The 17,068-nt window shown below is 36.0% G+C and overlaps 1 protein-coding gene across 10 annotated transcripts in view; it reads right to left on the bottom strand.

The window, feature by feature from the left end:
- Positions 1-146: 146 nt before the first annotated feature.
- The window catches only part of LOC307147299 (myosin phosphatase Rho interacting protein), a 73,511-nt gene continuing 56,589 nt past the window's right edge, over positions 147-17,068 (bottom strand). For 3 of the 10 annotated variants that reach the window (XM_079851957.1, XM_079851954.1, XM_079851951.1), the window contains 9 exons: positions 14,977-15,124; positions 14,083-14,200; positions 12,430-12,589; positions 10,958-11,068; positions 10,788-10,874; positions 8,161-8,323; positions 7,831-7,916; positions 6,672-6,741; positions 147-888 (listed from right to left, as the gene is read on the bottom strand). In XM_079851957.1, coding sequence (XP_079708083.1) covers positions 6,709-6,741; positions 7,831-7,916; positions 8,161-8,323; positions 10,788-10,874; positions 10,958-11,068; positions 12,430-12,589; positions 14,083-14,200; positions 14,977-15,124 — 906 coding nt within the window. In that variant the 3' untranslated portion in view covers positions 147-888; positions 6,672-6,708. Of the gene's footprint in view, positions 889-6,671; positions 6,742-6,767; positions 6,891-7,815; positions 7,917-8,160; positions 8,324-10,787; positions 10,875-10,957; positions 11,069-12,429; positions 12,590-14,082; positions 14,201-14,976; positions 15,125-17,068 lie in introns of those variants that run through there. The other 7 variants (XM_079851953.1, XM_079851956.1, XM_079851950.1 and 4 more) reach the window with 4 other exon arrangements.

Here is a 17,068-nt window from a genome sequence, read left to right as displayed (position 1 = left end):
TTGGCACATCATGCATTCAATTTGCTTAATTTTAATTGACTGACAGCCCTAATCGTCACATAACTTCATTATTTACACACATACAAATAGATGGCTTGTAATAATTATAATAATGGAACGTAAATAAACGACACATTAATCAGTGAGAAAGAGGGTGCAAAAATATTTATTGCTAATAAACCTGTCGTCAGTTCGTGTACATTTGCAGTATATTTACAATAATGTATAGATGAATGGAAATGTGAGACAAAAAATTCATAATATTTAAATAAATACAAAGGACTGCCACTGAACAAACACTACAGGACTTTATCAGCCGGAGGAAACAAGGAAACTCCCATTCTCACGAGCGGACTGTTATTAATGCACAACGCCAGCCTAACACAACCATGAGTGTGTCTTACAGCCGTTACTGGTCCTTTAGCGAAGACATCCGGAGTTAATAATGCAAGCGCTGACGGATCTCGAGCACATCTAGCATCATGATTACGCTACAGCTCGTTAGCATCATCGAGTCGTTACGTAGTTACTTACTCCACTTCACACAAACTAAAGAGTTAAAACAGTAGCTCACACACTCGTGTTTAGTGTACGCATGATAGATGCTTCGTTAAAAACAAAGTATTTACATTAAGACATGGCGATGAAAACCGACAAAACAAAATGTCACAGTCACTGAAGTGCATGAAGTTCAGACTATAGACATAAACTCAAACGTCATACCATGTTTAATATAGGCTGTGATCAGTGTGTCTCTAAGTGATTAATTACTGGGCTAAAATACGGTGTGTTATTAGCGTGCAGCCGGTCGGCCAATCAGAAGTCCTTCGTGTCCTTGTTGTCGAACAGGTGAAGTCTTTGTTCAGCCGTCAATCCCTCTTTCAGACTCTGAGGACGCAATCAAAGAGAGACACACACTCAGATTAATGTTTCCAAGCGTTTTGTGCATGTGAATAAAACCCAAACCCAAACAAAAAACATGATTATTGACTTATTGTTCATGCTTTATCTAGGGCTGCCACTTTCGTCAATGAAAATTATGACTAAATATCGTCGTCAACGAACCTTTGACGTGACGAAAACGAGATGAGACGTAACGTAAATGCTGTTCAAAAGTTTGGGGTCAGTGAGATATTTAATGTTTTTAAAAGAAGTCTCTTCTGCTCACCAAGACTGCATTGATTTGATTAAAAATACAAACAAAAACAGTAATATTGTGAAATATTATTATAATGTAAATCAGCATCTAGTAAAGTGTAATTTATTCCTGTGATCAAAGCTGAATGTTCAGCATCATTACTCCAGTCTTCAGTGTCACATGATCCTTCAGAAATCACTCTAATATGATGATTTGATGCTCAAGAAACATTTATGATTATTATCAGTGTTGAAAACAGTTGTTTACATTTTTATTTCAGGATTATTTGATGAATAGAAAGTTCAAATGAACAGCATTTATCTGAAATCTAAAGCTTTTGTAACATTAAACACTACCGTTCAAAAGTTTGGGGTCCGTGAGAATTTTATTTTTGGGGGAAAGAAATAAAGCCAAAATACCTTAGCAACCACCCAGAATACCTTAGCAACCGCCTAGAAACACCATAGCAACCACCCAGCACACCCTAGCAACCGCCTACAACACCATAGCAACCACCCAGAACACCCTAGCAACCGCCTAGCAACACCATAGCAACAACCCAGAACACCCTAGCAACCGCCTAGCAACCACCCAAAACACCCTAGCAACCACCCAGCAACAGCATAGTAACCACCCAGAACACCCTAGCAACCGCCTAGCAACTACCCAGAATACCCTAGCAACCGCCTAGCAACACCATAGCAACCACCCAGAACACCCTAGCAACCGCCTAGCAACCACCCAGAACACCCTAGCAACCAACCAGAATACCCTAGCAACCACCTAGCAACAGCATAGCAACCACCAATAACACCCTAGCAACCGCCTAGCAACCACCCAGAATACCTTAGCAACCGCATAGCAACACCATAGCAACCACCCAGAACACCCTAGCAACCGCCTAGCAACCACCCAGAACACCCTAGCAACCGCATAGCAACACCATAGCAACCACCCAGAACACCCTAGCAACCACCCAGAACACCCTAGCAACCACCTAGCAACCACCCAAAATACCTTAGCAACCGCCTAGCAACACCATAGCAACCGCCTAGCAACACCATAGCAACCACCCAGAACACCCTAGCAACCACCTAGCAAAAAACTTTCTGGTCCAAACTTTCTCAAGCCAACTTAAAGTTTGTCTCGACCAACTTTCGCATCATTACTCCAGTCTTCAGTGTCACATGATCCTTCAGAAATCACTCTAATATGAGGATGTGATGATCAAGAAACATTTATGATTATTATCAGTGTTGAAAACAGTTTTTTACATTTTTATTTCAGGATTCTTTGATGAATAGAAAGTTCAAATGAACAGCATTTATCTGAAATCTAAAGCTTTTGTAACATTAAACACTACCGTTCAAAAGTTTGGGGTCAGTAAGAATTTTATTTTTGGGGGAAAGAAATAAAATAAATCAATACTTTTATTCATCAAGGATGAGTTAAACTGATCAAAAGTGACAGTAAAGACATTTATAATGTTAGAAAATATTCTATTTTAAATAAATGCTGCTCTTTTGAACGTTCTATTCATAAAAGAATTTTGAAAGAAATTTGTACACCACTGTTTTCTACACTGATAATAATCATAAATGTGTCTTGATCATCAAATCATCATATTAGAGTGATTTCTGAAGGATCATGTGACACTGAAGACTGGAGTAATGATGCTGAACATTCAGCTTTGATCACAGGAATAAATTACACTTTACTATATATTCACATAGAAAACAGATGATTTACATTATAATAATATTTTACAATATTACTGTTTTTGTTTGTATTTTTAATCAAATAAATGCAGCCTTGGTGAGCAGAAGAGACTTCTTTTAAAAACATTAAAAATCTCACTGACCCCAAACTTTTGAACGGCAGTGTAAATGCTGGTCATGTGACGATAACTATAATTAAATGTATAATGCAATATTGTTGACGAATAAAAACGAGACTAAATGTGTTTTACAAAATAAAAACTATGCTCAAATGTCTCCATTTTCGTTGACCAAAACGAGACGAGGCGAAATGTTATGTGACGTTATTTCGTCTCGTTTAGTCGCGTTATTATTATTTTGCATCAGGGTTGCATTGCGCACTATTTTTATTTCAAATCCAGAAGTTATCAGCTACTTTTATTTACCAAAAAAATTAAGCACAATTTAAACAACGTATTATTCAATGCACTACTTCTATCGAGATTTATAAGCAAGTGGTAAAATATTTAGCCATGTCGTTATATTAAAATCACAAACATTTTTAAGGCGAGACACGGCAGGCAAAAACATCGGGCTTTTTTTACTGGTCAATTTTGAGATTTTTGGATATTTGTCTTCAATAACATGTCTTCTTTCAGACTTGTGGTGAAAAAAAGTCAGAAATACACATTTAGGTCTTTATTTTACACACTTTGTCTCTTTGCGTCTGTAGATTTCTCATAAACTCAACAAAAGTTGGCGTTCTTAATCAACATGTTGCTCCGCTGTCATCACACACGCCGCTGGAAAGCTCTCTCTCTCCTGTACAATGCTGTCGGATCCAAATATGGTCATTTCCTTTATATCAGCAACCAATCGTGAAAGTAAAAGGGCTGAATGCGCAATCTCATTGGCTGATGGTAAATCTTTAAAGCCCGTTTTCTCAAACTGACTTTTCTCTCATTCTGCAAGTCTGAAATCTCCACTTCAGTCGCACCGATATACACCAAACTCTCCAGTCTTGAACCTAGTTATATTATGAAGACATTTACAGAGGGATTTGTAAATATATTATTCCTAGCCTGATTTATACAACATTTTATTCCAAAAAACATGGTGAAAATCATTTTTTGACAGTATATTCTGATTTACAGGATAACAAAAGTAGATATCCATAAATCCCTCTGTAATTTTTCCCCATCTAATATGTGAACACAATGAAAAAATAATTTTTAACCTGGCTTTATCCAATACTCAGATTTCGTTTTTTAAAATATATGCAAATTAGCGCATATTTAATTAGATATTGCCTAATTTGCATATTTAAACATTAAACTTGTAATACATTTTTTTCTCATCTTAATGTAGGTAATCAACTAGTTAAAAATGTTACCCTATTCACCTGTAGTGTCTCGCCTTAATTAAAACTTAAAATTGACAAACACAGCCGACTCTCATGCCTTTTCTTTTGCATTTAAATTCTAATACAGTAAATCTTGGATGTCACGAAGAACTTGTTTTTCCACCTCCGGGAATGAGACGAGTGTTACTTTTCGGTTCGCTACTTTTGCTATTTTTCCATAGTGGTTCACTATATTGACTGGGTTAAATAGAATTGCATTACTAAAAAGAGACTAAAATTAAATTTTCATTGACTAAAACTAGATGAAAATAGTCATGGATAATTCCGACTAAAATAAGACTAAAATGCTCAGACTTTGAGTCGACTGAAACTTGACTAGACTAAAAAGAGTATGAACGTGACTAAAACTAATAAAAACTAAAATGACAGCTTGACACAAAGACTAGACTAAAGCTAAAATTAAAACAGGCCGCCAAAGACAACTTAATAGTCCTATAACCGTCAGTCGGCTAGAAGAGGCTTCGTCGAACACACTTATATTAGTCGTTTAGTTAATAAAAAACCTGAAAAAGGAAATCCAAACATTCGCCATTCAATTATCGACCTCAAATAAGGCTATATCACTGAGACATGCGAGTAGCAGCAACTGTACAAGTGTGATGTTAACTAGATAAACGTGTGCTATTATTAGTGTGTGTGGAGAGAGTGTTACTGCATTATTACAGGCGATTACTCACATTTAACTCAAAATACTCCCTCATGTTTGCTCATACGGATGAGAGTAAAGCAAACAGTAAAGGCTCTACTCTTATCTCTGTCAACTCACAATAACAACAAAACGTTGTGCTTTTGTAAAATAATGAGGCTTTCTGTCGATCTTGACCTTGAGCGCATCATAAATGAACTGAAACTCAGCGTATACTTGCTTCAGACATGAGAAATATATCTATAGAAAGCTTGACAGTTTTTACACTTGAATGAACAGATTCCAATGGAAAATGAATATTCTCAGATTATGTAATCCGTATGAATCGAGCATATAGATGACGAGTCAGCATCGTGACTTAATCTCTGCAGCCAAAAACACAGAAAATTATTAAAAATTACATTTTTTTTTAATAATTAATATATATTTTTTAAATATTAATAAATTATTAAAATGTTTAGAGTCTAATTCTGCTTTTTTCACGACACATTTATGATCATTAGGTGTTGCAGCTTTATGTTCGAATCTGATTATGCTATCCGTATTTTATACAGGCAATTAAAAGCACATTATTATGATTTATGGCTTATTAATATAAAGGTGTGATTAGTCGACTAATGGCTTAAATGAACAACTACTAGATGTTTAGTGGAGGGCAGCCCTAGCTCTCCTAGCGCATGTAACCCAACAGAAATGCCGAAGCTGCAGCGGTGCCGCCAGTGAACCCGTGAGCCACACACACACACGCATGCCGTGACCCTTGACCTTTCTCTGCGGGAGACATGAATCCATGAGGCCGTGAGATGACGTGCACAGCCCTTCATTCAGGATCGACCGCATGCATGATGGGAAAAATAAAGCGATCTGTTTGTTTGTCAATGCATGAACGCCTCGACTATGAAGAGGTTTAAACCGGGGTTCGGGAGCATCGGGAATGTGCAATCAAACCAGACAAATAAATAATAATAAAAGATTAAAATTAATAAAAAATGTATATCAAGGAATAAAATAAATATTAGATTTAAATACATTTTATATTAATAAAATGAATAATAAAAATGTATTATAAAAGTTAAATAATGGAAATAATAGGGGAATATGGGGAAATAAAAAAAATGTATATAAAGGAATAACAAATAGGTTTAGATTCAAACAAATTAGGTTAAAATACATTTTATATTAATTAATTAATAAAATAAATAATAAAGATATATTAAAATGTTAAATTAAACATTTAAAATTTAAAAATATAGTTGATATATTTGAGATAAGAGGAATAAAAAACCCATTAATAATTTAATAAAATAAATAATAAAGAATAGAGTTAAATTATTGAATTTTTAGAGTTAAAAGTTAAATAAACATTAAAATAAATTAAAATAATATATATATATATATATATATATATATATATATATATATATATATATATATATATATATATATATATAAAATTTATTTTAATATGTTTATTTTTTATGTTTTATTTTTGTATATTATACTATAGTATAATATACAAAAATAAACAATACGCAGTGCAGTACTATAGAGTACATTTTTAATAAAAAAACAAACTAAATACTTTACAAATAATATAACATACTTATAAAATGTATTTCTGACAGTATAGACTGGGTCTTTATACATTAATATTGATAGCTCCCTTATGAATTTCCCTGGTCTGAGGATGATCATATTTGGGGGTCCGCTGCATCTAAAAGATTGAAAGCCCTCATCTAGCGTTCGGTCCCTTTCAAGGACATTTACCTAAAATCAGAAGTCAAAAGGTCTTCGGGTTTAGTCTTTAGCTGTCCCAGGACGTGTCACGACTCACAGACTGGGAACAGAGGGAAAAACGGAGGAGAAACACACACACACACACACAAACAAACACAAACACAAACACACACACGCACGCGGAACTGTGTGTTAGAGAGGGGAATGTGCAAAAGTCATTTGTCTTACCGCTACCTACCAGGCTTTCTCCTGCGCAACAAAACACAGCACACAAAGAGTTCAGTTTCCCAGCGTTACAAGCACAACTACACTTCACTGGTTAAGGAGACACGAGTGTTGGCCAGCAGGGGGCGCAGCGAGCTCAGGGGCTTTCAAACCACCGGGACAACAGGAGGATATCATGATCATAAATAGGTGAAGTGTCAAAATAAGATTAAAGAAATAAAAATTGATTATTTTTATATAAATGAATACAAAAATAAATATTTGAATAAAAAAAAAATTAAAAGATTAAAATCCAAATTTCATATAAATAAATTAATAAAATAAATATTTGATAACAGAAGATAATTTTTTTTTTTTTAAATAGAAAAATTAATAAATAAAAAGTAGTTTTTTATTTTATTAAAATTTTATATAAATTAATACAAAAATGTATATTTGATTAAAATAAAAATATACAAATTTGATATAAATGAATAGAATAAATATTTGAGTAAAATAAAAATGTTGTAATAATAAATGAATAAAATAAATACAAATAGATTCAAATGAATTATAAAGTAAAATAAATAAATAGATTAAAATAAATATGTAATAAAAATGTTAAAAATGTAGCAAAAATAAATAAATAAGATTAAAAAAAGTATTAAAATATATACATACTCAAAAGATTAAAATAAATAAAAATGAGCAAAAATAAAAATGTGACATTAATAAACTAATCAAATAAATATTTAATTAAAATAAAAATGTTTTATTAAAAAATAATGAATTAATGAATTATAAAAGTGTCATGAAAATAGATTAAAAAAATAAAAGAGCTAAAATATTACAGTATTTATTTTTCACAGTATTAATTGGGTCTTTATGTATAAAAACATGAAGATTGAGGCACATCTAAAGGATTGAAAACCCCTGAGCGAACTATATCTCGCTAAACCTGGCGCGTCACATGTCTGAGACTCACCTTTGACCTCAGGGTGCGCTCGGAGCGCTTGGCTGCCGCGGCCGCCATCTTTAATATGTCAGGATTACTCTTGGACTTCATGATATCTGAAAGGAAAGACAGTTATGATGGTTCATAACACACACTAACACGATGTAGTTTAGTGGGGTAAGCTACTCTAAAAAAGTAATTACTTACTAGTAACCAATTACATCAGTGTAATTAGATTACTGTACTAATTACTCTTTCTAAAAAGTAATTAATTACTTATTACTTTCTAAATCCCATATCAGCATTTTCGAGGGAAAGTAATTAAATTACAGGAAGTAACTCCTGAGTAACTGGGCATACCGTATCCGGCGTGCTCCACGTCCTCCAGCGCCGGTTCCCCCAGTGCATTATGGGCCAGCTGGAGCTGCTCGCGCAGGCGGCACAGGTCGCGCTCCGCTTTGGCCCGTACGATGCTCAGCTCCGTGTAGATGTCCTTGTATTTATCCGTTGCATATTTCTTATCCTATGAGGAGACGCGGCACTGGTTATCATCACAGTACTGGGTTCCTTATAGGGCTGCACGATTTGGGGAAAATGTCATATTGCGATAATTGAGGTCAATATTGCGATTACGATTGCGATATGCGATATAATAAACAAATGGTTTCATGAGTCAACTTGCTTGGTTCTCAAGGAAAATAAATGCACACACAGATTAGTGATAATCAGCCTAAAGAAAAAAGTTCTTTAGTCAAGAGCAGTGAGTGTTTTTCTCTGTTCCCTTTGTTCTTTGGTTAACTTTAGCGACAGATTTTTTAATTTTTTTTATTGCATTTTAACAAGAACAAAACATAATTTACATACAAGAGTACATATAACCATACATGTCAGGGGTAAAGAAAAATAATAATAAAAAAGAAAAAAAATAGAAAAATAAAAAAAGAAAAAAGAATAACTTTAGCGACAGATATAGTGGCTACTGTGTACTGTCCCTTTAAGACCAGCCGCTGTCGGATCTCACACGCGCCTCATTCTGTCACGAGTCATCACAACTCTTCATGTTCATCATAAGACTACTCTTATGTTATTAAGACACTCGACAAAAAGACATTTTGGCATAATTGTGTGTGTTATTGTTCGTTCAAGCTCGAAAGAGAACTGTATTCTGTCATGCTGTTTTGTGCGCACGCACGATATTAGCGCGAGTCTTTCTGTCTGTCACAGTCAGGACATTCACAGGCAGCGCGTTCATTTTGGCATACATGTGTGTTGTTCGTTCTACCGCTAAAGAGAACTTGATACCGGCGCGCGTCTATCTGTGTGTGTGTGTGTGTGTGTCTGTCAGGAGGACATTCACAGGCAGCTCGTTCTTTTGTCTTATCGCGCATGAATGGTTTAAAAGCATTTGCATTAATAAGTGCGTTAACAGCGCTAATTTGTTTATTTAATATAAAATCGCAGCATTTTGCGTCATATAATCGCGTAGGCTTGACATCGCGATTGCGATTGCGATACGATTAATCGTGCAGCACTAGTTCCTTATGATCAAATGCACAGCTTTAATGGTCTAACAAAAGTCTTCATTTTAACTGAGGTCTTACATTTGTGGACAAAGACAGATTGTTGTATTTAAATGTTTTGCCACATCAGCTTTACAGGCTAAAGATTCAACAAACATTTGATCAAATTAAGCTTTTGAAGACAGACTAAGCAATTTTGTATTAATGTGATTATTAAACTTCAAAAGGCTTTTGAATTTGCAATCAATGAATAAAGTGCATTTATGCCAATAGATTGTTGATGAATTATGACAATGTTTACTTCATGGTGTTTATATAGTAGATGGTTGTAAGATGCATATTTGATCTTGCTCATCTTTTTAAATGTGTGACTCTAAGTAGTAAAGCAAATGCATTTCAAAATAAGAGTCCTGCTGTATTTTGGGCTTGATTATAATTAAAAGTCCTGCTTTTTGGGGTGCTTTTTTATTATTGGATTTTTGGTCACAATTTCATTTAAAATTTTAATTTCACAATTTGACTTATTACAACAAACTCTGGAAAGACTCTGGAAAGACCAAGAACATTACTCAACATGTAATATTAGGGTTCGTACAGACACTGTAAAATGAAATTCCAGGACTTTCAAGCACTACTGTTTTGGGTTTCAAGGACTACAATCAGAGATCTCACTTATCAAACAATATCTTTATTATCTTTCAAATTCTGAAAAAGGTAAATAAATAAATAAACCAATAAAACAAAATGGTACAAATAAAGTGCATCACATGTAATAACTGAGCTAACTTTAACTATACTATGACAAAGATATCGCTTTCCTTATTCAAACTGATTTTTTCTCCCATGAATATATGATTGACTTGAAGAATGAAAGCTGTATCATACATTTGGATATTTAAATGAGCAATATTACACTCATAGCCATGCGAAATGCCTCTATATCAATATCAGACGGACATTACTTGTCTGGCCTTAAAAATGCCGTTTAAATTTTGCGTGAAAATATTTTTATCCTATTTTCACATAGATTGTCTTTCAATAATTCAAGCACTTTTCATGTACCTTCTTATAAATATGGCTGTTTTCAGGGGTTTTCCGGGATGTAAATGAAAAAAAAAAAAAATGCAAGCACTTTAAGCATCTGTTTCTGAACCCTGTATACAGATTTGACTAGTATCAGCACAATAATCTGTTTATTGCCTTTGAACATATCCTACCAGCATCTATTGACCTCTGAATTAAAAGCATTGATAGACCAATTTCAATACATTTGTGTATTTTAAACATGAATGTGTGGTGAATGAGTGCTTTAATCAAAGAAAAATCTTGTTCTGTGTGGAATTCATTTTAATTGTGCAGGTCTTAAAGTCTTTAAAGTGTGATTTTATACCCCTCAACCCTTGATTTTCTAAGTCACTTTGGATAGAAACGTCTGCTAAATGCATGAATGTAAATAAATGCTCTTACTCTTTGGGCAGTTTGCAGCTCATCTTTTAAAGAGTTGATCTCCTGCTTCAGATACTGCACTTCTGACTCTTTCACCCTCAGCATCACCTGTAAAACACAAGCATGAGGTCTTCGTTCTCCAGAGAGATGCTGTGGGAATGGCTGTGGATGTAAAGGTAAACGCCCCAGACCTCGAGCTCGTACAGCTCCTTCCCCTGCATGCCTCCGCCAGCGTCTCCGCCGTCCTCACTCGTCATCGAGCGCATCTTCGTGATCTCGGCGGCCAGACGATTGTTTAACTCCTACATCACAGACACAAACAGCTTTGAGCAACAGAAACGCCACAGACTGGGTGACAGAAGTAGGAGATCTGAGCATCAGGGCCTCATTTATAACAGAATGAGCCGTACGCCACTTCACACGCATGAGTTGTGATTTTTAAACACACACTTGACGGGAGAATGTGTAAGTACATGTGTAAGTAACTCTGATCATGCGTGTGAATATTCTGGAGACACTGATGTTGATCTGAGGGACTGACGGCTGATGAAGGAAAATCACTTTAATATTCATTATGAGTCCTAATCATAAATACAGTGCATGTTCACTATAACAGTTTAAATACATAAAAGAATGGTTTAAACTCTGTTTTACATCTGATATACACATTTAGATTAAATGTGCCATTCTCATTAATGGAGTTAAGCACTTAAATTACATCAAATCATCACCGAGAAGATACAACATTTTTTTTAAATATTCTAATAAACAGAAATATTAGTAGTGGATGCGCTGCGTTCGAACACTTTTCCTGAGGCATGCTGGGTGTTAATGTTTGCTCAGCGCATGATAACAGCAGAACTGAGGAAATATTTACACGCAAATAATGATCAATAATGCACAATCCGTTTCCATTAAAAGTATAAAGCATATATTAAAAATACTATTTGTCCAGTGGAAAAGATTGAGAAAAACTTTCTCTGAAATGTATTTTATACTATTTGATTTATTTATTCGAAAACAAGGCGAGGATCGGCTACTAAATGATTTTTCGCAATGTAATGTGACGCACATCCGCATCTCATATTTTCCTAATGTCTTGTACCGTTAAACATTGGATCACGTGCATGAATATGAATATGCAAATGATATGCAGATGAGGATATGCACAGTAAACGAGGCGTTGTAAGCTCATATATGGTTATTTCGGGCAGGAGACGCATGTTCACAATCTTCCTCTGACTGGGTTTATAAAGGGGATTGTGCGCAGGTTCTGGCGTTTATAAGTCTGAATAGACGTACGCCATTTTGGGCTTTCAGGCGCACGTACACTTTTAGTGAGGATCCTACACACAGTTTTATAAATGAGAGCCCTGAAGTGGATTTATTTGCTTTAAAGGGATAGTTCACCCAAAAATTAAAATTAGCCCATGATTTACTCACTCCTCAAATCATCCTAGGTGATTATGACTTACTTCTTTCAGACGAATACAATCAGAGTTACATTAAAAAAAGTCCTGGCTCTTCCAAGCTTTATAATTGCAGTGAATGGCTGTTTATGTTATGAAGTCCATAAAAGTGCATCAGTCATTTTCATTTTTGGGTGAACTCTCCCTTTAAGGTCCTCAGCAATATGACCAACATCTCTGTATACGGCCGTTACCTGGTTGTGCGCATTGAGCTCCTGGTTCTCCCGCTGGCACTGTCTGAGCGCCTGTCTCTCGGCCTCCAGCGCTTGGGCCAGATGAGCGTTTTCTAAGCACTTCTGAGAGTATTGCTCTGACAACACCTCGATCTCCCTCTGGTACGACATCAGCTCCTCCCTACAACACAAGTCGAGTCTCCTTCATTTATACAGCGCTTTAACAATATAGATGTTTCACAGCAGCTTTACAGTGATAACAGGAGATTACAGTAACAGAGAGTGTTTAGGCTTTACAGCAGATCTAGAATAAAGTTACTGTCCAGATAAAGTTAGTTTTGATTGATTCACTTCCATTGCAAAGATCATTAGTTATCATATATTAACTTAGGGGCCGCTAACACACACCGTTCTAACAGAAAACCCTTAATGCGCTCCATTCGCACAACAGCAGTGTTCGGTGCTCGAGAACACGTTGAAAAATTGCGAAAAACGTTATCATTTCCTCGTAAACTTCAAAAACGCGAACCTGTGAAAACGCTGACGGTGTGCACATGCGCATCATGTGTTTAGTATGTAGATATGAGTATTTGAATATATATGTGCACAGGCGTGTAGTCTTTCTTTACAAATTGACCTCAACAAATTCATAATACAGAATTATTTGTCGCTTCCGCGTATCTATGTGAACTGGAATCATTAACGTTTGACAACACACACACACTTCTCCTGTCAGTTTAAAGAGGTGATAAAAGAGCAAGGCCTTTAAGTCTAGACGGAAGTACAGCCAAGAGCTCGAGGGCAGATTATGTGCACGTAGACAAAGAGAGAAACTGTGCAATCGCTGCCGATTTGGCATCTTGTCTGCATTGCCCCAGGACACACTTGGCAGTGGAGGCGGTCATGCAGTCGGGATTTGGGCACTTAAACCTTTATCAGGGCTCGTACACACACTCTATAATCAAATTCCAGGACTTTCAAGGACTTTTCAAGCACTACTTTGTTTTTGTCTACAATCAGAGATCTCACTTATCAAACAATATCTTTATTTATTTTCTTTCAAATTCTAAAAAAGGTAAATAGATAAATAAAAATAAACTAGTAAATTAACATGCAAGGACTGCGGTAACTTCAACCATTGCAAGGATACTATGACAAATATATTGCTTTCCTTATATTCCAAATATATTGCTATATTGCTTTCTTTTCTTCCATGAATATATGATTGACTTGAAGAATAAGAGCTGTATCATATACTTGGATATTTATATGAGGAATATCACACTCATAGCCATGCGAAATGCCTGTATATCTATATCAGACGGACTGCAGCTTCAATTTTTATCAATAAAATTAAAAATAAATTTCCCATATATTGCACTTCAATAATTCAAGCACTTCGGCTGTACTTCAGTACTTCTTCATAAAAATGGCTGTTTTCAAGGATTTTCAAAAAGTCAAATTCAAGTACTTTAAGCACCTTGTATGAACCCTGCTTTAATTCACTGCAAAATAGATGAAATGCATCACAAATGCACGAGTAAAAAGCGAAGTGGAAGGGTGTGGCATCGTAAACTTGTCTCGAAAAGCAATAAAATCTGAAGAGACTGGTTCTTTATCTCTCAAAAGAATGCAAAGGTGCGGCTGAAACTGCATAAAGGAACAACAACTGACTCGTGCTGTTTGCGGATCTCCTCGATGTCTGCGTTTTCAGTGTTGTTGTTGGCCTTGCGCGCTTTCTCCAACTCCCGCTCCAGCTCCGTCCGATGTGCGTTCTTCATCGCTTCGATGGCTGATCAGATAAAAACAGTATTAAAATGCTGCGTGCAGGTCTTAATTGGCACAAAAAAAAAATTTTTTTGGAAACAAGAATCCAAATGACTCTGGCATGAGGAATATTGTGGATATTCATTTGATGTTAAAGTCCCCCAATGGTGAAAATCCAGCTTTTAATGTTGTTTATGTGTCTATGTGGTGTTTTTAATATGCTTTAAGACAAACCATGTGTAAATTCATAAGTCGACACCATTGCTGAGTATTTCCTCCTTAAAACTGCAGTGAACCAAAGACAGTCTCAAAAACACGCTTTGAAATCGCTGGTGTTTCTGACGTCACAAACTACCTTGTAACCAATCAGATCAACGTGTGATCGTCAACCAGTGGATCTCTGAGCTGAGTGAGTGAGTGCATTTGCATATTCATAGAACCGCGCATACTAAATGAGGCAAGGGTGTCGAGTTACATATTTTAAGACATCAAGAATGTTTTTTCAAGGAAAAAATGCTTAAATGTGTCATTGAGATGGTCAAAGATGAGTTTTAAGGGATAAAATGATTGACTACAGGGGGACTTTCTGCAATGTTATATTCGGCATCGTGTAGCCTATATCTGACTCCAGTGATTTTACACACAAGTAGGGTTAATTTCATGCAGTTACACTATAAAGTACACCGATCCCATTCATTTTCATTTGTGGATAATGTAAGACACTAAGGTAGTGTTAAGTTTTGAGGGTCCGTTTCAAACAGAATGACCCGTTTGCTCTTGTCCCGTTTCTTCAGTACTAACCAGATATAGTGGCTGCGGTCTCCTCGGCCAGCAGTCTCTCCTTATCCTCCTGCAGTTTCTCCAGTTCCCGCTGGTGCTTTTTCTGCAGCTCATCGATTACCTTCTGGTGAGACTCTTCCATGGCAGCGAAGCCGCGTTCACATGTAGCCTGTGGGGAAACGTAGGAAGCAGGATTTAGTGCACCTCGTTTTGGATCGACTCAAGTCCACTTCTACTTTATTTGACCAGGACAACACTTACACAGACGACGGAGATTAGCGATGTGTGGACAGAAGGGTGTCCACACAAAGCCAGACATTAATAACCTACGATGACATGAAGGGACACAGAGGCCAGTGAGAGATGGCTTTGCAAACGTAACATAAATTTGTGATTTATCTGGGACTGTGTGTTCAAACAGCGGTCCCAAAAGATTGGACACTTCAGCCAAACTTAATGCACGAATGTCATTGGATCAGATGCAAAATATCAAATGAAAAGCTATTTATTTTTTAAAGAAAGACAGCACAAGCTTGTTTCTGCCACGGATTAAAAAAATAAAAGGTAATTGCAAATTTTTGATATCACAAAGCAGACTTTATTTTATTTTATTTATAAATGTCAGAATTTGTGAGATACAAACGCAGAATTGCAACTCGGAATTGCAACTCGGAATTGCGCAAGATAAACTCAGAATTGCAAGATAAAAACGCAGAATTGCGCGATACAAATGCAGAATTGCAACTCGGAATTGCACAAGATAAACTCAGAATTGCGATATAAAAACTCGGAATTGCGAGATACAAACGCAGAATTACGCTAGATAAACTCAGAATTGCGAGATACAAACTCAGAAATGCACTAGATAAACTCAGAATTGCGATATAAAAACTCAGAATTGTGAGATACAAACTCAGAATTGCGAGATACAAACGCAGAATTGTGAGATACAAACTCGGGATTGCGAGATACAAACGCAGAATTGCGATATAAAAACTCAGAATTGCGAGATACAAACGCAGAATTGCGAGATACAAACTCAGAATTGCGAGATACAAACTTGGAATTGCGAGATACAAACTTGGAATTGCGAGATACAAACGCAGAATTGTGAGATACAAACTCAGAATTGCGAGATACAAACTCAGAATTGCGAGATACAAACGCAGAATTGTGAGATACAAACTCAGAATTGCTATATAAAAACTCAGAATTGTGAGATACAAACTCAGAATTGCGAGATACAAACGCAGAATTGCGAGATACAAACGCAGAATTGCGAGATACAAACTCAGAATTGCGAGATACAAACGCAGAATTGCGAGATACAAACGCAGAATTGTGAGATACAAACTCAGAATTGCGAGATACAAACGCAGAATTGCGAGATACAAACTCAGAATTGTGAGATACAAACTCAGAATTGCGAGATACAAACGCAGAATTGCGAGATACAAACACAGAATTGCGAGATACAAACGCAGAATTGCGATTTAAAAACTCAGAATTGTGAGATACAAACTCAGAATTGTGAGATACAAACTCGGAATTGCGAGATACAAACGCAGAATTGCGAGATACAAACAGAATTGCGAGATACAAACGCAGAATTGCGATTTAAAAACTCAGAATTGTGAGATACAAACTCAGAATTGTGAGATACAAACTCGGAATTGCGAGATACAAACGCAAAATTGCGAGATACAAATGCAGAATTGCGATATAAAAACTCAGAATTGTGAGATACAAACTCAGAATTGCGAGATACAAACGCAGAATTGCGAGATACAAACGCAGAATTGCGATTTAAAAAATCAGAATTGTGAGATACAAACTCAGAATTGCGAGATACAAACGCAGAATTGCGAGATACAAACTCGGAATTGCGAGATACAAACGCAGAATTGTGAGATACAAACTCGGAATTGCGAGATACAAACGCAGAATTGTGAGATACAAACTCGGAATTGCGAGATACAAACGCAGAATTGTGAGATACAAACTCGGAATTGCGAGATACAAACGCAGAACTGCGGGATACAAACTCAGAATTGCGAGATACAAACTCGGAATTGCGAGATACAAACGAAGAACTGCGAGATACAAACGAAGA

The sequence above is a fragment of the Squalius cephalus genome (genome assembly GCF_949319135.1).
Source record: "Squalius cephalus genome assembly, chromosome: 19".
NCBI lineage: Eukaryota > Metazoa > Chordata > Actinopteri > Cypriniformes > Leuciscidae > Squalius > Squalius cephalus.
The sequence above is the reverse complement of the archived record's forward strand: the minus strand, read 5'-3'. Positions and strand labels throughout refer to the sequence as shown.